The sequence below is a fragment of the Loxodonta africana genome, chromosome 6 (assembly GCF_030014295.1).
Source record: "Loxodonta africana isolate mLoxAfr1 chromosome 6, mLoxAfr1.hap2, whole genome shotgun sequence".
Lineage (NCBI taxonomy): Eukaryota > Metazoa > Chordata > Mammalia > Proboscidea > Elephantidae > Loxodonta > Loxodonta africana.
Window position 1 is genome coordinate 33,253,637 of NC_087347.1, and position 22,405 is coordinate 33,276,041.

General features: G+C 35.8%; 1 protein-coding gene across 23 annotated transcripts in view; it reads left to right on the forward strand.

The window, feature by feature from the left end:
• IKZF2 (IKAROS family zinc finger 2) overlaps positions 1-22,405 on the forward strand; it is a 305,347-nt gene that overhangs the window by 136,825 nt on the left and 146,117 nt on the right. For all 23 annotated transcript variants that reach the window (XM_064286717.1, XM_023541832.2, XM_023541830.2 and 20 more), the window contains one exon: positions 4,031-4,198. In XM_064286717.1, the coding sequence (XP_064142787.1) occupies positions 4,031-4,198 (168 nt within the window). The remainder of the gene's footprint in view (positions 1-4,030; positions 4,199-22,405) is intronic.

Below are 22,405 nucleotides of genomic sequence, written 5' to 3' on the forward strand. Positions count from 1 at the left end.
TATTTGTGAAAGTGCATAACCAGTTGTTGTCTACTCTTTTCCGACTTAGGGCAACCCCATGTGTGTCAGAGTAGAACTGTGCTCCATAGAGTTTTTATTGGCTCACTTTTCAGAAATAGATCACCAGGCCTTCTTCCAAGGCGGCTCTGGGTGGACTCAAACTGCCAACCTTTCAGTTAGCAGGCTGGCACATTAACTGTTTTCGCCATTCATGGAGTATCCTGTGAAAGTATATAACGCGTTGAAATATAATTTAACCCATAATAAAAAGAATAGGTGATCCTCAGTTAGATCTGTAGATTTTTTTTTTAAAGTAGATTGAGAATAGTAATGAAGGTTAGTAGGTAGCCACATCTTAATTACTTTCCTGTATCCAGAGTTGTTGGCCTACTTCTGTGCCCATCCACAGGAGGGTTAATTAGCATAGAAACAACTTACTTCTTTGTTTGAATTGGATTACTCTGTAATGTCAATAACGTATTTGATAAGTTTCTGAAATTTCCCTGGATTTGCTTTGATTTACATATGAAGAACACGATTAATATTTTTTCAAAGTCTAAACAGACTCCAAAAGAACCATTTCATTCAGTTATTTCAGTTTAACAAAAAAAAACTATCACAAAGAAATAATTGAAATGTGTTGTTTGAAGTTGCATAGATAATTAGGCAGTTAGCTGAACTTTTTACTTAATTAACAGATAAATGTACATATACCTCTGTAATGCAAGCCAGGAAATATCCCACAACATTGGTTAAAAGGATTACTGACATTTTGCAGGGATTTTTTTTTTCAAAAATTTAGTGAATGCATTTATTTTTGATCTGTTATTAAACAGGTTTGGATATAACTCCTGTATTTGTATTGGTTAATTTTTGAAATATGTCTATGTATACTTAAAAAAAATCTCGTAAGTTAACCATCTCTGTTTTCATCCTTGTCTCCAACAGTGGTGTTATTGAGGGTTTCACTGTAATTCCAACTAAATTTAATGGGGAACACAAAAAACAATAGATAATTTTTGAAATGGTAATTGTCATTTTTATATAATCAAGACATTAAGAGTATTTAAGCAAATTTCAACCCAAGAGGAGAAAAGTCATTGAATTTGTATTCAAAAGTAAAACGCATTGATCAAGGCTTGTTCATAAAGCAGATCAGTTTGAAATCAAAGTGCATCGTTGCAGTCAGTGCCTTTCTTTTATCAAAATGGGGACCATGACTGAGTGCTTTCATCATGCCTCTCTCTTTACTTCCCAGGGGCGTGGGGATGCAGTTAGCAGATGCTTCCTCACTAAGACATGGTCAGCAACATGGCAGCATTTCCAGATATAACTAGACCCCTTTTCATTTCTCCTACCCTCTTTGAGGATAATCATATAACTTCAGAAATAATTTCCTACTTGTAAAAAAAATGAAGATATCTGGAGTATTTTGTAAATGTAAAAACTCAGTTACCCCATCATTGTTGTCGTTAGTTGCCATAGAGTCAGTTCTGACTCAGGCGGCCCGTGCGTACAGAGTAGAACTGCACCATCGAGTTTTCAAGCCTGTGATCTTTCAGAAGCAGATTACCAGGTCTGTCTGCAGAGGCACCTCTGGTTGGACTCTAACTGCCGACCTTATGGCTAGTAATTGAGTGCTTAACCGTTCGCACTACCCAGGGATTCCTGTCCCATCATTAGTCTAGTAAAATTCAGTTGATGATGTGTGGTGATGATATTGTGAATTTAAACATTTTTTGAAAGGCTACTCTTACTATGTTTTCTTTTATAGATTAGCATTATTTTGAATGATGAATTTACTACTCTAAATTAGGTATTTTTAAATATTTCAACTCAAGGATTACAGAGGTTTAAAAAAAAATCTGTCAGCATGCTGTAGAGAGTATTTCCCAAAACAAACATGATTTCAATTTATTTTGTCGTTGTTATTGTTACACCACATTAATTTAATCAGTTCATTTGGAAAGTTATCAGTTCATTTGGAAAGTTATTGCATACTAGTTTGTTACTTGGCTGGGAAAAATTACATAGATTTCAAAAGTAAAATAAAATGTTTGGAGGGAAAAATATAATTTGTATTTGCTATTTTCCTACTCTCCCCAAAAAGTTAATTTCATGAAGGAAGCGACTGATTATTGCCTTTCGTTACTAATTCCATGGCAGATTAAGAAGTGGAAAATTCTGATTTTTGAAAGTTGTAAACTGCTATTTTATTTTTTAAAAAATCAAAGTGTCAAGTTAAATTATATGTGTTAATTGTATGTGTGTATATGCATTTTTTTATGAAAAAGATCTGTTATTTACATATTTTTCTAAACGTTGATTATTTTGAAAGACTTTATATGAAGACATTAAGTAAAGTATTTCTCTTTTAAGTTGCATTTACTGCTGAAAAAAATGTCAGTTTTACCAGATGGCACAATAAGTTAAATAAGATAAAATTTAAGGTAATTTTAACATGGTGGATTTATTTTTTTCCCATTCTAATCTGTCATTATTGGACTTTGTATAAACTTAGGTCATAAGATCTCCAGCTTTCTTAAGAAAAAGCCCCTGCAAACCCCACACACATATGCAAATTATACATTTTTGGTATGTAACTCACAAAGTCTTAACTCCTACAGATTCCTATAATTTTCCAATCTGTAGGTTTTATAACAAAACTATATGATAGAATTTGCTGTGGCTTGCTGCCAGAAAGTGATAGCAGTTTATCTTCTTTATGTCTTCTGGCTTTCTTTAATAAAAAGAATTATTAAGCTTTACATTTATATCAAATGGCAAAATATAATATATATATGGGTTTTGTTGTTTACTGTTATTATGACTGTTTCAGTTAAAGATACATGAAATATGACAATTCAGAGTAAAAATTTTGAAAACTTTAAATTATAATCACCTTACCTTAAGTTAGAGGAATGGTTCAGTTTAACCAAAAGGAAAGTGTTTTTAATTTTATTCTAAACATTGAGTTTTAATATGATATATTTATATTGATTTATAACTTATTTTATGTTTATTTTTAAAGATAGACAAACTAAAAATAGGAGTATTGTCTTCATGGTTTACTATTATCAGTTTGACCCTACTGGCCAGTTTTATTGCTTCATTACCTGTATGTCTTTATGTTTGATGATGCTGAAGACAACCAGTTGATGACAAGAGACTGCAATGATAATCGAGGCTTGAATAATTTCATAGCAATATGATTAATAAGAGAAAAGGGAGAAAAGATTCCTATGTCACACAAATATTTTTCACAACCAAAAGGGTGTATTAAAAATGTCTGGCAGAACTATTTTCTTTGAATTCTCCCTGATGCATCCGGAAAATTTGCCAAAGTTTTCATTCTTAGTGACCAGAAGAATCAAGATACCTGGGTTTTATTTGGAGATCTTATGGTAATGAGCTTTGTGACCTTGTTCATTCATATAACTTCTTTGGCCCCCTTTCCTTTGCAACAAAATGCAAGACTTGGACTAAATGATTTTTAAGGTCACCTCCAACTAAAAATTTCAATGATTTTTAGAGATAATCTGGTAAAATGAAGAGAACAAGATTTTGTAGTCGAACTGGATAGGGTTCAATTCTCAGCCTGAGTACTTACTAGCTCTGTGACTTTAGTAAATTGGTACTTTGAACTTTAATTTTTTCATTTGTAAATTGAAGTTAATAATACCTAAGTACTAATGCTATTGTAAGGATCAAAATAATGTAAAGGAACCAGTACAGTCAGTAAATCTAGTAATTTAACAAATGGTAAATAATATTATCATTACTCTTTCAAATCAATGACAGGAATCCTGTCCAGTTTGTATGAGGATGGGGAATAGCCTTTTAGAGCTTGAGACTTTGGTATTAGCAAGTTAAATTCTAGGAAGATAGACACTTAGAAGATTTGTGAGGAAGGCGAAATCTGCTACATTCTTCTAGCACAGAGAACTAGCTCTAGTTAACTTCGTGCAACAAATTAGACACTTGCACACACATGGTTTACTTCATCTTTCTCACTTCTTCTCCTTTACAGGCGAACGTCCCTTCCACTGTAACCAGTGTGGAGCTTCTTTTACTCAGAAGGGCAACCTTCTGAGGCACATAAAGTTACATTCTGGAGAGAAGCCGTTCAAATGTCCTTTCTGCAGCTATGCCTGTAGAAGAAGGGACGCCCTCACAGGACACCTCAGGACCCACTCTGGTAAGCTTCACCAACTCTGAGGAGGAAGCTAAAGTACGTGAATTCAGGAGAGTACTATAGATTACTACAAAGTAATTTGTAACATTGGTATGTATCTATGAATGAGCTAGACAATATTTTCATTTGTGTATATTTAAAAACCAGTAAGTCTTACGAGGCACATATGGCCTTTCATTTTCAGTCTTACAGACTTGGCAAAAGCAATACTGTCAACTGAAGAGTCTTTTATTTAGAGCTATTGAGATAAGAAAAACAGCTGTTACATAAAATTTGTAGAATCTAAAAAATTTTATCATAATTATTAATGCAGTAATTTTGGTTAATCCAAGTGTCTTAGTTATCTAGCGCTGCTATAACAGAAATACCACAAGTGGGTGGCTTTAACAAACAGAATGTTTTTTTCTCACAGTTCAGGAAGCTAAATGTCTGAATTGAGGGCGCCAGCTCTTAGGGAAAGGTTTTTTCTCTCTGCTGGCTCTGGAGGAAGGTCCTTGTCTCTTCTGAGATTCTGCTCCTGGGCAATCTTCATGCGGGTTGGCATCTCTCTTCCCCATCTCTGCTTCTCTTGGTTACTTGTTTAATCTCTTTGATATCTCAAAAGAGATTGATTTAAGACACACCCTACACTAATCCTGCCTTAGTAACATAACAAAGACAGTGTATTCCCCAGTGGGATTATAACCACAGGCATAGAGGTTAGAATTTACAACACATATTTTTGGGGGACACAGTTCAATCCGTAACCCCAGGATAATTGCAGATCAAGTGAAAAATCACAGTTACATGCTATTGTTATCACATAGGGGATGAAAGCTATATGTTTGCCTCATAGAGTGTCCAGGCTGGGACCTTATAGAAATCAAATATTGCTATTTATAAATTTGAAAATATAAAGTGCTTTAGAAAATGCATACTCCATTTTAACTGTCTTTGTTTCTTTACCTCTTGGACCGTAATCATTGGACATTATCTAAAACTTTCTTCTGCTTTGTAAATCATCATTAAAATATCTAAAATAAAATTGATCAAAAAAAAAACCACACTATAGTGCATAAAAGAAAGAATGATTAAGAAATCTGAATGAATCTCATTTTGACTTTTAGCATGAATTGCCATTAACCAAGAAGTGAAAAGTGGAAAATTAATATAGAACACTCTCAATCCAGTTTTATATACTCCTATCCATAATGACATATTAAAGTTTAATTTTAATATGAAGGTGTGATAAAAGGGATATTTTCATCTACACTGACAAATTGTATTAGAGTGCTGTGGATTGTGAGGTAATGCTTCTATTATCTTTCTTTACCTCTTTCCTGTTAACCCTCAAGGCTGTACTTAGTCTCTTAGCATGAATGTGAAATATGTAAAACTATTTTAAACAACTTTTTCATAAAAATGAAATTAATGAAAACATTAAAACAACATATTTTAAGTATATGTTTTACTTCCCTTCCTGACTCAAAATATTTCACTTATTTACCACTGTGACATTTTACGTTTTATTTTAAAATTGTGCTATCAAAATTATATTTTCATGTGATATTATTTTATTACAAAAAACTTCTTTATTAAACGATATTTTTAAGATACGACAGGTATTTCCTTTAGCTAGCCATGTACTCTGGCTTATTAAAGTATTATTGATTTGGACATAGCTTTTTTTTTATGTAACACATAGCTTTTCACAACATATCTATTGTATGAGGTTGTAGCAAAATATAACTTTAAAAATCTGATTTCATTCTTTTTATAATATGTTACTTTAAATGTCATGGTTTACTGTACATATGTTATATTACCTTACTGATCTTCATAAATAAAGAACTAGTCTCTGTGACTGCTATCGTGCTGATTTTGCAGTTTGGTATAGCAAGTCATGATTTTTGCAAATATGTAAACAGATGGGATACTCAAACTGGATAATTAAAGAGAGTTCAATGGAGTGACTGTTTACAAGTCTGTGGGCAGTATTAAGAGAAACCAAAAAGGGATAGTGAAGCTTGTCATAAATAGCAGTATTCTTGAACAGAGAACAGTAATTGGAACTCTGAGAAGAGAGAGAGCTATGGCTATAAGAGAGGCTTCCATACAGGAACTCTGTCCTTAAAATAGAGAAATGTAGCCACTGCCAACCTAAGATACCTGATTTCATTCTTTCCACCCTCCAGTCTCCTGCTAGGGCTCCCATTGGGTGAAACTAACCAGAAGCCAGAAGAAAAGATAGTCTTATGATTAAGTCCATAAACGTCATTTCTTAGCGACATAGAGAAAAGTGGAGAAGGGTAGAAAGTGGCCCTGGAGGAGAAAGGGAGAATATCTACCACAATCCACCCCTTTGCCCCTCAGCAACCATTTTTGTCATTTGTTCAAATAAAACACCTAGAATCCAAAATATTAGCCACCACCAGTGGATAAAAAAGGGAGAGAAAAGCATGGCTGCTAAAGTCCATGCTTCTCTAGTTGATCAAAAAAGTCCAAATTGATCATTACAGCTTTCTTCTTCCGCTACCAATTTCATCTTTCCCTTACTCTTACTCTTTTTCAGCATCTGGAATGGACAAGGTTCTTTGCCTGATGAGTGACCCAAAGCTAATTCCTATGAGTTCTGAGCCTTTGGTGGTCCTGTCTATCTTGGGTCACTGAAGTTTTTCAATGACCAGGATTATTGGACAGGTTTGTTTTAAGCTGTGCCCCAGTGAACCCCCTGTGTTCCAAACATAGTTCTCCTTGCCCCAATTGTATAGTAACAAACCAGAATTGTGTTGGTAACCTAGATCAATTACCAGCCAGTAGCTCACTTCTCTCTCTGTTAGTTTAGCAGCTGGAAGAGCCCAGATTAGCCAGGGACAGTCTCAGCTTCCAGTACAACAGTACCAGGACTCTGATTTCTAGTGGAAATATTCTTCCTTTGGGCAGTAAAGATCTCTAAAACCACCAATTCTAAGGCTATAGGACAGGAAGGGAAAATTTTTTAAATGGGTTATTTGATGTGTTAGAGTGGCCACTCCCACCTTCACCTCTTGTTCTGATTATGCTTTCTGGCTATGGAGGAGATGGCTTTCAACACATAACATATTCTGTAGGACATACCTAAACTTTTCCCAACTGGCAACCGTATGTGAACCACCTCATTGGTAGGTCATTTCACTACTCCATTTACCAAGCTGGATTCTGGATGATGGGCATAGGTATGACCAGTGACTTCTATGGTTTTGAGCCCATTGCTGTACTTCCTTTGCAATAAAATGAGTTTCCTGGCTGACGACAATATTGTATTAAATGTCTTGATAATTGATAAGGCATTCCGTTAAGCCTACACATGGTAGAGCTGGCAAACCCATGTCCTAAATATGTATCCATATTTATGAGAATTAAATTACTGCCTACTCCATGTTAGCAGGAGTTCATTATAACCTACCTGCTATCTATTGGCTGGTTGAACCCCTTGAGCAATGGCAAAATGTTAGGGTCTCAGCACTGGAAAGTTGAGAACTCAGCAGTGGTGGTAATTAAATCAGTTATGTATAGCGAGGTGTTTATGTTGTTGATCTATACACAGTTTCCATCTCTGCTTCCATGATGACTTTGTGCATGGGCCTGTTGAGCAAGCACCAGGGTAGCCAGGTAAAGAATCTGATTGATATCCCTAAGGTACCTCACCTGGTCCAGATTAGTAAGAGCCTCCTCCACAGTGGATGAAATTTACATAGAGGGAAATTATATAGGACACCATATTGTCACACTTTGTATTGATTCTGAGAGGTGCATCCATATAACCGTCCCACACCTTCTTGTCACCAGTCTTCCAGTCTTGTTCTTCCAAGCATCTGACCATGTGGTCATGCCATAGGTCATTACTTCAGCTATCTTTCATTCCAGGTAAAGTGAACAATCACATGTTCTATCTGAAGTTTCACCTGCTGGGGTGATACCTTTTCACCACTGTATTTCAGAGCCAGCCACCTTAAATGGGGCTATAACAACAGTCACAGCTGGTACCAATAACCATGCAACTATTTACAAACCAGGCCCACATATTTTCATTCTTCATTAATTCATCATTTTAAGAGCTCCCCATGAGGCCATACATGTGGGTTGAAAGAGACTGTGAAGACGTAGGAGCAGGTATCAGAGACATTTGAGCTACTTGCTTATGCAGTGTACTTGGGCTTCCCAAACCTGCTTGGTCCCAGTTTCATATGAAATGCTACTATGCAATCTTGCTTTGTTTTTGTTTTTTTAATGTGATATGAATCAGGTAATACCTAGTTCACGATGGGCAGATTGGGGCACATAGTGATTCGGAGTCCCATGGCCTGGTAGTCAGTCTTAGCCAAGGTTTAATAGCAAGTTAGAAGCTGCTTTTCAAATGGGGAATAGCTGTTGGTAGAAGATAGCATAGCTTTACTCCAAAACCTTTAGAGAGATGCACTCTAATGCATCTATTCATGGAGATGTCATAGGGCATCTCTGTCTGCCTCATACATTTCCATAAATCATTGCATCTGCTAGATCTTAGACAGCCTGCATCATAGCAGGGACAGGCTCCAGATCCTTTTCTTGTTCCGGCTCCCACTTAACACTGGCACACTTGTAGGTTACCTAGTACGTGCTTCAGAACAGCATACGAAAATGTAGTATATGTTGCTTCAAAGTCCAGAGAAGTTACCAAGCTTTGTGCCTCCTTCATGGTAGAAGATGCAAGGGGAAGCAGTTTATTACTTGCTGTAGAGGATCTATTTTAACATGCCAAGACCACCAGGCCCCTAGAAACTTTACTCATGGTGTAAGGCCCTAAACTTTTGTGGAATTTATATCTTGTTCCCTAGTAGGCATATGTCTTACAGAGGCATCTTGAATGTTTACTGCTGCTTGCTCACAGGTCCAATAACTATAATGTCAGGAATATAATGTTGCAGCTTGATGTTCTCTGGGATGTCAAGATAAACAGGGTCTCTTCAGACTATAATATGACTCTCTTAGTTATCTAGTGCTGCTATAACAGAAATACCGCAAGTGGATGGCTTTAAAAAACAGAAATTAGGAGGCTAGAAGTCCAAATTCATGGGGCTAGCTCTAGGGAAAGGCTTTCTCTCTCTGTTAGCTATGGAGAAATGTCCTTGTCATCAATCTTACCCTGGTCTAGAAGCTTCTCAGCACAGGGACCCTGAGTCCAAAGGACATACTCTCCTCCGGCTCATCTTTCTTAGTTTCTTTCTTGGCTCATCCCTTTTCCTCTCTGCCTGCTTCTTTCCTTGTCATCAATCTTACCCTGGTCTAGGAGCTTCTCATCACAGGGACCCTGAGTCCAAAGGACACACTCTCCTCCAGCTTATCTTTCTTGGTTTCTTTCTTGGCTCATCCCTTCTCCTCTTTGCCCGCTTCTTTCTTTTATGTCTGAAGAGAGAACAACTCAATGTACAACGTAATTCTGTAGATTGAGTCCTGCCTCATTAATATCATAAAGGTTAGGACTTACAACATATAGGATAACCACATCAGATCACAAAATGGTGGACAACCTTACAATACTGAGAACCATGACCTAGCCAAGTTGACCCACAGTTTGGGGCACACAGTTCAATCCATAACAATAACTAGGAGTTGATCTAGACTTAAGATAAGATAATGAAAGTATAATGCTGTTCCTGCAATATGAAAGCAAGCTGCTTCTGTCTTTGCTGATAGAAATCATTGTAAAAAGAAATTGCTTAAGTCAGTAGCTCGGTACTGTCAGGGGCTCTGTTAATATGCTCCAGTAAAGATACTACAGCTAAAAATGCATCTGTAGTTGACATCACAGTGTGGTTAAGTCTGCATTCATCCACAGGACTGTCTCAATCTTGCATTAGCCAAACAGTTTGTACTATCTGAAGCCCTGCCAAATGGGTATGTGGTAGGAGTCACCACCCCAACAGCCTTCAGTTTTTTGATGGTATCACTAATTTCTGTAACTCACCTCAAGATTCACAGTTTTTTAGTTTACTGTCTTGGGGGTAGGGAGCCTTGGTGGCACAGTAGTTAAGAGCTCAGCTGCTAACCAAAAGGTCGGCAGTTCAAATCCACCAGCCACTCCTTGGAAATCCTATAGGGCAGTTATACTCTGTCCTATATGATTGTTATGGGTAGGAATTGACTCGACAGCAATGGACTTGAATTTTTCTTTTTTTTTAATCTTTAGGGAGGTGATAATTCTAGGTATGTACTGTCTAACATGGTATTTACTAACCACATACTTCTATTAAGCACTTAAAATATGACAGGTGCCACGTATGAAATTATAATATATTTTACTTAATAAAATATATTATTACGCTTATTTTAATTTAGTTACTAGAAAATTTGTAATTATATATGTGGCTCACATTATGTTTCCTTTGGACAGCATTGTTTTTGACTCTTTATAGTAGCCCTCCCTTCCATGGATCAGGAAACCAATGTAGGGATTTTTCTGATTGCAACATTTATTTATTCCCACCATAACTATAAGATAGTCTTGGATCAAGTTTCCATATATATCTTGATCTGCATAAGCCCCCACTTTGGTGGACCACAGTGGCATTTTGGGTTCCAGAGGTTAATGCTGGTCCAAAGCCGTGTAAATACCATATAAACGCTTACCAGTGCTGGGGTCATTGTTACCAAACTACCAAACGGAAATCAAGATGTAAAACTTTTAAGTCAATAATACAAGAGGCAGTTTTGTAGTATTAATAATATACAACAATAAAGAACTAATAAAACAATGGACAATCATTATCCAAGGGAGAGGAGGAGCAAATACTTTCTATCAATAATAATATTCATATAAACAGAAATATAATTAAACTCATTATGTGGAACTTAATGTCGTATTCAGGTAATTTAAAGAATTAATTCTTAAATTTTAATCTGTAGAATATTCTGTTTGACTTCTATAACCATTTTCTACCTTTCTTTGCTCTGTTCTGTTCCTACAGGAAGCTGATTTTTATTGGTTTCAAAGGTAGGATTCCATGTCCTCTGGCTTCTGGTTAGGTTCAGTCAGCAGAACTAGTTTCTAGCTATGTTCAGCAAGAGACAGAGTGGAAAGAGAGTGAGGGACCCGAGTGCCAATCTTCGGTAGAATTGAGCGATGGAGGAATGTAGCCACTGCCAACCTGTAACTCAGGGGACAAACACTGAGATATCTTGGGTGTCTGAGAAAGAAAACAAAGCAAAACAGATTTTCTATGTGTGAAATTTAAATGACATTTTAAGGGGCAGGAGGGAGGAGAAGGAAAGAAGAATCAAGACTTGGAATGTATCATCAACAATCTATGGATATAGCTGAAGATCACAGGTTTTTAGCCCAATGAGAAAATAAGCCACATTTAGAAAAATACATCCCAGATATACTATTATTTAATGTTGTAGGAAAATAAAAGGGACTTGTCTATACTTTCAATTCTCCCTATTCGATAACCTTGAGATATGTCATATAAATCACCTAATTTGCTTTACGTAAATTTATAAGTTAGCATAATACTTATGTGAGTTTTTAATGGTGAATGAGGCAATCAGTGCTCCTACTATAAAAAGGATTTTTATTAGTTGTGTTCCTTAGATTTGCAGTTTAACAGGTGGTTATATTCCTTTCATTTCTACAATTTTGATTACTATGCCTTATGCATTGTACATTACTTCTTTTAGTTGTCTTTATCATTCCCAATACTCAGGGAAAATAATGTTTTAATTAAGTCATTAATCCCTATTAATCAAAATAATTCTTAGCATACTTGTTATTAAAAAGAAAAACTGGGAGAAACTAGAATTGCTGTTTTTTTCTAATTAGTGTTTCAGGCATATTTCCCTCATGCTTTCATGCTGTGCTGAAATTACATATTTAAAACAGGATAGTAAAGTGTGTATTTTTAATATATGCAAAACTTACCTATTACATCCCAGAACCCAGTTTATATGTGTTGTATATTATAACACATAAAGTATAAAAATAAAAAAAAACTAATAATACCTCTTAAAAAACTAAAAAATACCTCTTACACAGTCTTAAATATCGAAAATTCAATTTTGGTCGTAGAATTTTACTGGATTCAGACTCCACAAAGAATATTTATTGCTTAAAAATTGAGTCATTTATATATCCTTATAGAATGGAAGAAAAAATGTAGAACAGAACTTAAATTCTTAAGAAGTTTAGACTTACTGGACTGGTTGAAATCAGAGGACTCCCTGAGACTTGCTCCGAGATACATTTCGCACCTTAAACCAAAATTATCACTTGAGGTCAACTGTCAGCTAACTAATAGATTGGATCATAAAATAAAGAATATCACCGTAAGTAAATTACTCTAAAGCAGAAATGGAAAGGAAGCAGGGAAACTAGAGTACTGGAAATGGTATAACCCGAATGGAATAAATGAGAATAATGACATATTGTGAAAAATGTAACCAATACCACTGAATAATTTGTGAAGAAATTGTTAAATGGGAACATAATTTGCTGTGTACGTTCTTACCTTAAATACAATAAAATAGTTTTAAAAAATGGAATCATTTAAGAACATTTGAAAATGAAAAATCCTATGTCCCAAGGAAGTTTATTCATTATTTCTTGTATTCTAAACAAGCTAAATATTTAACAGTTGCATATTTTTAAGATGCTTATTAGTTCTAACGTAAAGTTATTTTTCATAGATATATAAATAAAATATCCTTGAGAAAGCAAAACAGAGCAAGAATTGTTTCTGATTTTTTTTGTTGTTCATCCTCATTTAAAGAAAAGAATTACTTCATGTTTTTAATAATACTTTCTATCGTGAAAGGTTTCAGTTCCTGGAATTCTTGATGGGCCAGCAATCTAAAGAAAACCTTAGATTTCAATTAAACCACTATTTATAATTCTTTATTTGTTTATGTGGTATATCTGTATCACATAACCCTAGAGTAATAGAGATTTGAGAAACCTTCCAACATCATAAAGTTCTTCTTTCAACTTAGGGTCAATAAGTCTTCAATTATTCTAAACAGATACGTAATTTTTTTTCCAAACAGCTCAGTAATGTTGATTTTTGCGATACTACTTTGTAACCTTCAGTGTTTGACGATTTTCAGTTTAAGAAGTTTGTTGTTACTTCTGATTGTCAGTTTAAAGCTATTTTTTCCATGGAAAGGAACTGGATTAGATTTACCATGTGAATGCCCATCCGTTAAGAGAACAATAGCAACCATTATCTTTCTCCTCGTTGTACATTTTTGTTTTTAGTATATAAGGACGGTATCTTCAAAACCCTGTAATTCAAAGAGCTATGTTTTATGCATACAGAGAGCTCAGAAATGTTGAATGCTTATATCCATTCCCAGTAATTTTTTTTTTTTTAATCTAACAACTAAATAGCATTCCAGTTGCTGACAACTCACTTAGAAGTTTGCTGGGTGCTGTTTTATTTATTTATTGTTTACCGTGCCCTTATGTTTTGTTCAGTTATGCCTTTACCTATTATGAGAATTTCCCTATAAAATAAAATATTATGATCCACCCTACTTTTGGTTGTATTTAGATATTTACCTTTAGTAGACCGTTAAACCAGTAACAGTCATTTTTTAAAGTATAAGCTACCAGCCTTCAAAGTAATTATTAAGAAGAAATTGTTTCCTCCCCTTCTTCAGGTTTCTTGAAAATGAAGTTCAAAAGTAGTATCTGGTTTGTCTTGATATGGAGCTAATCTTTGACCATATTGTTAGAGAAATAACAATGTCAAATGATCTAGTTGTAAATATTCTCATGTGGGATACTCTGTTAATTCGTCATGAGAGTTGTATGCCCTCAAACATATTGTCATTTTTACCAGGAGGTTCATTACCACAGCCGTAACAGAATCCCCTTTTCCTTAGATTGCTGGCCAGTCAAGAATTCCAGAAACTAAAATATGTTCTTAAAGTGCATGTAGCATTTGTAATTACTCACCCTCTTTCCTGGTATACCCAGTTTCTATCTTGTTTTTGTTTTTAATTATCTTCGCCTTCTCTGTCTTGCTTTGCTTTCTGTTCTGCTTTCTTTGTCTCCCACATAGCTCTTTTCCCCCAGTTTTTCAGCCATTTACTTCATTATTACATCACTCTATTTTTTGTGTTTACTGAAAGAAAAACATACATAAATAAGTGCCTTCAGCTTACATAACACAAAATGATTTGAATTTCTGTGATTGCTGCAGTTTATAGACTTGTGGATGTTAATGTACTGGTTATTTTGTGAAAGGAGTGAAGGACAAAAAAAAGTCTGAAAACTGAATACTTAGCCAAAAGAGTATTATAACCAACTATTTTCATAGTGACAATATGTTAAAACAAGATTTTGCTGAAAATTACTAATCTATGGACAATGTAATGATAGACACTATTGGATTAAATGATGGTGCTTTAGAAATTGAGTCTAGTGCAGCTTATTCCTAATAGTGACGACGGTGCATTAAATGTAGTATAATTTGTCCTAGATGCTTCGGTGAGAAGGAACGGTTGGAACCTGATTGTAGACCTGGTACCTGGCCCACTTTCTGTCTGATCTCCCAAGTGTGAACTTTCCCCACCTTCAACCCCTCCTTTCCTTTCTGGAGGTGGGTGATAGAGGTGGATTACATTGATAATTACACAGGCAGTGTCAGTTGCACGCATGATTTGCATAACTGTGCTATGCTGATTTTACCCATCAAGTCCTGATACTGATGCCCTTGGTGCCAGTCTGTATAGTTTGCAATAAACACTGAAGAGAAGGAATAGGATTAGTATGTTGATTCCTGACTCTTAGAACACACATTTAAGGCCTTGCCCGTTGAAATCTGGCCAGAAGTGAAAAGCCATCTTCAGTCAAGCCAGCTAGTAAGACAGTCCATCTCTTTTTTTTCCCAGACAAATACTCATTATATATCTACTCTACATTATGTATGTGTTATTAAAAAAATTTTTTAATTTTTTAAACATATTCAATCTCATCTTTTAAAAAAAAATTATTCTGTTTCTTTGCACTTCAGACGTTTATTTCTAGAAGGAATGGTTAAAGAGAACCCATGTTCTGTAACCCAAGTTCATTTGATGTAGTTCTTTACACTTTGGAGGAAGGGCATTAAATCAGTTTACTATTAGAACCCCCCACTTCCCTAAAGAAATACACAAAATTCATGGAACTCTTTCTCATTCATCTGAATCTTTTACAGACAGTGTTGTCATTCTAGAGTTTACTAACATGTTTATGCACCCAAAGTGGATGTTGGTGTGATGGTTGTAACTTGTGGCTGTTGCACATACAGTCTTTCCCTTTCAAATTGCAGAGTCTGCAGGAATGGCACTTTTGGAACTCCATGGCAGAAATGGAGTGGTTGTATGCCAACCTCATTACTCACTCAGTGTCCCAAAGGGCATGTCACGCTAGTTTTGTTTCGGTTTGGTTTTTTTTTTTTTTTTGGTAAGCCAACCTCACCCTCCCTTTTTATTTTTTCTATTTGATCATGTAAATGAGTCAAAGAAACTTGTCCATCCACAACCTGTACTATCTTGCCAGATCTTAGAAGAAAACTTCCAAATGATAGAAAATCAGGAAAATAAAAATTAAGTATCTTTCCTTTTAAACATGTAAAATATATTTAGAATACAATTAAATTTTTAAAGTATCAAAAATCATCTGTCAAGGTGGCATGCCTTTAAATTATATAGAAATATGGTGATAATAAGCTTATACATATGAGTGAAAAATAATAAATTCAGCATCTCCAAAGAAATAGATCTTATTATACTCTATTTTGTGTCTCCATCCCTAACTGCTATATTGATTGAATGAATGAGTGATGAATGAATGCTTTAAGTTGAATATTTTTACATTAACTAGAAAGTTAGTTTTTAAGATCAGTGGAGGTCAGGGTGATTATGTGTATACTTGTTGTTGTTAGTTACAGTCGAGTCGGCTCTGAGTCATAGTGACCTTAAATATAGCAGAATGAAATGTTGCCAGGTCCTGTGCCATTTTCATGATAGTTGGTATGTTTGAGTCCATTGTTGTGGCTCATCTCATTGAAGGTTTCCCGTATTTCCATTGACCTTCCACTTTAGCAAACATGATATTCTTTTCTAGCAATTGGTCTTTCTTAATGACGTGTCTAAAGTAAGCGAGTCAAAGGGTAGTCATCTGCGCTTTTAAGGAACATCCTGGTTGTATTTTTTTCTGTGATTGGTTTGGTCATGCTTTTGGCAATCCATGGTTTATTCAGTAATCTTCATCAGCACCACAGTTCTAACAAACATATCAGTGCTTTTTCTGTCTTCTTTTTTTACTATCCAACTTTCACATGCATATAAGGTAATTGAGAAGATTATGCCTTGGGTCAGACGCACCTTACGTGTGTCCTAGTAGATGATAAACATCAGTCCATTAAAGATAAAAAATAATGGCTTACATTTAATAGGTTCTTATTTTGTGCCAAGCACTATTTTAAGGACTTTGTTTTACAAATAAAGGAAGTCAAGTTTTAAGAGTGGCATGTTACCAAACATCCTCACACCCAGTATATAGTAAAGCTAGATTTGAATTCAAAATGTCTGGCTCCAAAATACATAGTTTTTAATATGATCTCTTATGTGAAGCCCTGTGTCATACTTTTACCTTATTTTGTCTTTTTTCTATTTGGCCAACAATGTATATTTTGGGTTAGATGCACACATATATATGTACACACAAAGAAAGGTGCTTGCCATAATAAAACTAAAGAATTTTGCCATGTACTAATAAAGAAAAATGTTCCATCACGCTTAAGGAGATAGAGTACCTAAGAACATAATAAATAAATCTAAGGATAATATAAATTATCTTTCTGATAGTACTTTTTAAAAATTATGCTCTAACAGAATAAAATCTTATCATTATAACTCTATATACATACATTTCATACAACATACTTAGGAAAAACCAGGCTATAAACTCAGGTCTGCCTAAGTCCAGAGCCCTGCTCTCAGCTTCTGTACTCTGGCCTTCCAATCCATTGTCCACATAGCAGCCAGAGTGTTATTTTTTAAGCCCAGTGTAAGTTATGTTACTTTTTGCTTAAAATCTTTTAATGGTTTTCCATTGCTTTTATAGTAAAATTGAAGTACTTATTATGGCCAATGGAAGTTCTTCATGATTTTGCTCCTGCCCTCCTCTCCTGTCTGATATATTACTCTACCCCTCATTCTCTGTGTTCTTTGCCACCATAGTTTTCTTTGTTCTTTCCTACCCCTGGGGTTTTGCACTGGTGATGCTGGAAATCTCTACCTTCATCCTTTTCCCCAGTACTTGGCATGGACTGCCTTATTATCTTTCCATTATTAGCTTAAATGTTATTTTCCTGGTGATAGTGGCCTTACATAAACACCCTACTTAAAGCATCTTCCTATTTACTCTCTGTCTAAATGTTTTGCAAAACTTGAATCCAAGTCTGTGGTTGTCTCAGTATTTTTGTTGATGCACTTACTGGCTATCTCCCCCCATCTGAGTATAAGTTTTGTGAGGTCATGGACCATCTCTGTTGTATTTATTAATGCATGCCTAGTTCCTGGAGTAGTGCCTGGCACATAATAGGTAGTTGAAAATATTAGTTGGATAATCAAATGGAGAAGGCCTAGAGGTACAATATACTTGTTCTAAAAAATCCACAGAGAAGAAAAGGGAAGTAAAAAACTGACCTGTTATAATTTCTCTGTTGTTTTTAGTTGTTAGTTGCTGTTTTAGTCATCTAGTGCTGCTATAACAGAAATACTACAAGTGTATGGCTTTAACAAAGAGAAGTTTATTCTCTCACACTATTGGAGGCTAGAAGTCTGAAATCAGGGTGCCAGCTCCAGGAGAACACTTTCACTCTCTGTCGACTCTGGGGAAAGGTCTTTATCATCAATCTTACCCAGTCAAGGAGTGTCTCAGCCCAGGGACCCCAGGTCCAAAGGACCCACTATTCTCCTGGCTCTTGTTTTTTTGTGAGTATGCCGTCCCCCTGTCTCTTTACATACTTCTCTCTTTTATATCTCAAAAGAGATTGATTTAAGACGTAACCTAATCTTATAGATCAAGTCCTGCCTCATTAACATAACTGCCACTAATCCTACCTCATTAACATCAGAGGTAGGATTTACAACACATAGGAAAATGGTGGACAGTCAATACTGGGAATCATGGACTAGCCAAGCTGACACACATTTTGGGAAGAGGACACAATTCAATCCATACATTTGCCATCAGGGTGATTTCAAATCATGGCGACCCCATCTGTGTAGAGTAGAACTGCTTCATAGGGTTTTTAAGGCTGTGACCTTTTGGAAACAGGTTGCCAGGTCTGTCTTTCAAGGCTGCTCTGGGAGGGCTCGAACTGCCAACATTTTGATTAGTAGTTGACTGCTTAACCATTTGCACCACCCAGGGACTTGTAATTTCTATATTTTTCAAGCTTGTGAATCACAAAAATAAATATACATTCAGATGCCTTTTTTTTTTTTTTTTTGGGTGACAATGGACATAACACTTGTGGGTGATGGTCTCTCCCAGTTGTAAATCCTTGATAACATGTAGAAAAGCCCAATAAAACCATAGTAGTGAGATAGCAAGAGAGCCCTGGTGGCACAGTGGTTAAAGTGCTCAGCTGCTAACCTAAAGATTGGTGGTTTGAACCCATCAGCCACGCTGCGGGAAAAAGATGTGGCAGTCTGCTTGCATAAAGATTTACAGCCTTGGAACCCTAAGGGGCAGTTCCGCTCTACCCTATGATAGGTTGCTATGAGTCAGAATTGACTGAATGGCAGTGGGTTTGGTTTATGGTTTAATTAAATGGCATTTTTTCATTTAACAAATTCAAAAAGCGCCAGGCATTTTTCTAGGATCTTATGAAAGTTGCCATTTATTGAACATTTACTATGTGCTAAGTATCAAATGCTTAATAAATGGCAACTTTCACAAGTGCCTGGAAAAATGCCTGGCATTTGTTGAAATTGTAAAATGAATTTTGGACATCTTATCAGGAGGGACCAGTCCCTGGAGAATGACATCATGCTTGATAAAGTAGAGGGCTACTAAAAAAGAAGAAGACCTCCATAAGATGGATTGACACAGTGACTGTAACAATTGACTCAAACATAGCAAAGATTGTGGGGATAGCACAGGAATGGGCAGTGTTCCACTGTGGTATACATAGGGGTCACTATGAGTTGCAACCGACTCAGTGACACCTAACAAGAAGTACCTAGTTAAGCTCTTCATATATGTTTTTTAAAATTTCTCATAAAAATGCTATGAGTTAAATACGGTTATTTCTGCATTTAACTTAAAGCGGAATCCACGCATAGCTGGTTAGGGCTAGAATTTAAAATCCAAATATGAAACCATATCATGGACTTATACGTACATGTGCTTGACTCTTTGTGAATACTACATATATTAGAGTAAGTTATCTGCTTCCAAAATGATTGTTTTGGGACCTCTTTGCTATCCAAATTTCTTGCTTACTTGTAGGCTAAATTATTATAATATTGACAAATCAGATGAAGAAAATTACCTTGAAGGAAGAATGCAAGTCAAATCAAAAAGAAAGTGATTATAGGGATGGATTATTCATTCATTTATTTTACATGCCTAGATGTCCCTCGGTGGTGCAAATGCTTTGCGCTCGAGTTTTTATTTGAAGGTTGGTGGTTTAAACCTACCCCGCAGTGCCACAGAAGAAAGCCCTGGTGATCTGCTGCCTTAAAAAGTACAGCCAGGAAAACCCTGTGGAACAATTCTACTCTGTAACACATGGAGCCACTGTAAGTCATCCTTGACCACAATGGGTTTTAAAAAGACATTTATATTCAATGGTTTATGAATGTTATGTTTATTATTATGATTGTATATAAAACAAAAAAGCAAAACCCAGTGCTGTCGAGTTGATTCTGACTCATAGCAACCATATAGGACAGGGTGGAATTGCTCCACAGGGTTTCCAAGGATTGGCTGGTGGATTTGAACTGCCAACCTTTTGGTTAGCAGCTGAACATTTATCCACTGCACCACCAGAGCTCTAGATGATTGTATATAAGCACATAGTAAATATCTGTGGTATGAATATATGACTGACATATATATGTTATCAACACAGCTGCAAACATTCTGTGAGTTTTAAGCATCTATTTCTTTTCATTGCCTAAGAAAATATTTTATAAGCAAATACGAAAATAAGTATGTCATATTATGTGATAAAGAAGAGACTGAAAGCCTGTTTTACACTGTCAAAATTTTTTAAGGCCTCCTGAAAGTATTTCAGAGCATAGAAAAGGGAGGAGTACTCCTGAATTCATTTATGAAGCCAACGTAAAACTCTGATACCAAAGCCAGGCAAAGGCACCAAAAAAGAAAGTTACAGACCAATATCTCTCATGAATATAGATGCAAAAATTCTCAAAATTCTAGCCAGTAGAATTCAGCATCGAATAAAAAAATTAATAATATACCATGACCAAGTGGGGTTCATACCTAAGTGCCCATCAGTAGTTGAATGGATAATCAGATTATGGTACATGCATAAAATGGAATACTACACAATAATAAAGAACATTGATGAATAGGTGAAACATCTCACAACATGGATGAATCTGGAGGGCATTATGCTGAGTGAAATAAGGCAATCACAAAAGGACAAATATTGTATGAGACCACTATTATGAAAACCTAAGAAGAAGTTTACACACAGAAAAAACAACTTTTGATGGTTATAAGGCGGGGGGAGAAGGGGAAATCAATAACTAGGTAATAGACAAGTGTTAACTTTGGTGAAAGGAAAGATGATACACAGTATAGGGAAAGTCAGCACAGCTTGACCAAGGCAAAGTCATAGAAGCTTCCTAAACCAAAAAACCAAACCCAGTGCCATCGAGTTGATTCTGACTCACAGCAACCCTGTACACATCCAAACTTCTTGAGGGAACTGAGTTACTGGGGCTGAGGGCTGGGGACCATGGTCTTGAGGGACATCTAGGTCAATTTGTATAACATAGTTTGTAAAGAAAATGTTCTATATCCTACTTTGGTGAATAGTGTCTGTAGTCCTAAAATGTGTGAATAGCCGTCTAAAGTACATCTATTGGTCCCATCACATTTGGAGCAACTGAGAATGAAGAAAATGAAAGACATAAGGGAAAGATTAGTCCGAAGGACTAATGAACCACAACTACCACAGCCCCACTGCCCTGAGACCAGAAGAACTTGATGGTGCCCAGCAACAACGACTGACAGCTCTGACAGGTATCACAATAGAGGGTCCCATGCAGAGCAGGAGAAAATGTAGAACAAAATTCAAATTAAAAAAAAAAAAAAAGACCAGACTTACCGGTCTGATGGTGACTGAAGGAACCCAAGAATTTATGGCCCACGGATACCCTGCTAGCTCAAAACTGAAGCCACTTCTGAAGTTCACCTTTCAGCCAAAGATCAGGCAGGCCTATAAAATAAGCAGTAACATGTGAGGAACATGCTTCTTAGTTCAGTCAAGCATACAAGACCCAACGGGCAACATGTGTCCTAAACCAAAGACCAGAAGGCAGGAAGGGACTGGAATACTGGGCTAGTGGACACTAAGAACCCAGAGTGGAAAGAAAAAGGAAAGTGCTGACGCATTGCGCGAATTGCAACTAAATGTCACAAAACAATTTGTGTATAAAATTTTTTAATGAAAATTTGCACTGGAAACTTTAAAACCCAATAAATTTTTTTTAAAAATATATTTTAAGGCATGTATTTTGTTTAATTCCATTTTTTATTTTAGATGCTTATTTCAGGTCTTCAGAAATTGGGTGAAACCTATGACTTGATGTGATAGAGTAGTAGATGCCAATAATTTACACTCTTAGGAGAAGAATCTTACATAAGATTTTTTCAGTTTTTAACTGTGCCTGTTATTTTTATTATTATTATTTTTATTTTTATGTACAGTGCGCCTGTCAGTTTGTCATACTGCAGTGACTTGCATGTTGCTATGATCCTGGACGCTATGCCACCGATATATGAAATACCAGCAGGACAATCCATGGTAGACAGGCTTCAGCAGAACTTCATACTAAGACAAACTAAGGAAGAAGGACTTCGCGATCTACCTCTGGAAAAAAAAAAAAAAAAGGCCAGTGAAAACCTTATAAATAGAGCTGAACATTGTCTGATATAATACCAGAAGTTGAACCCCTCAG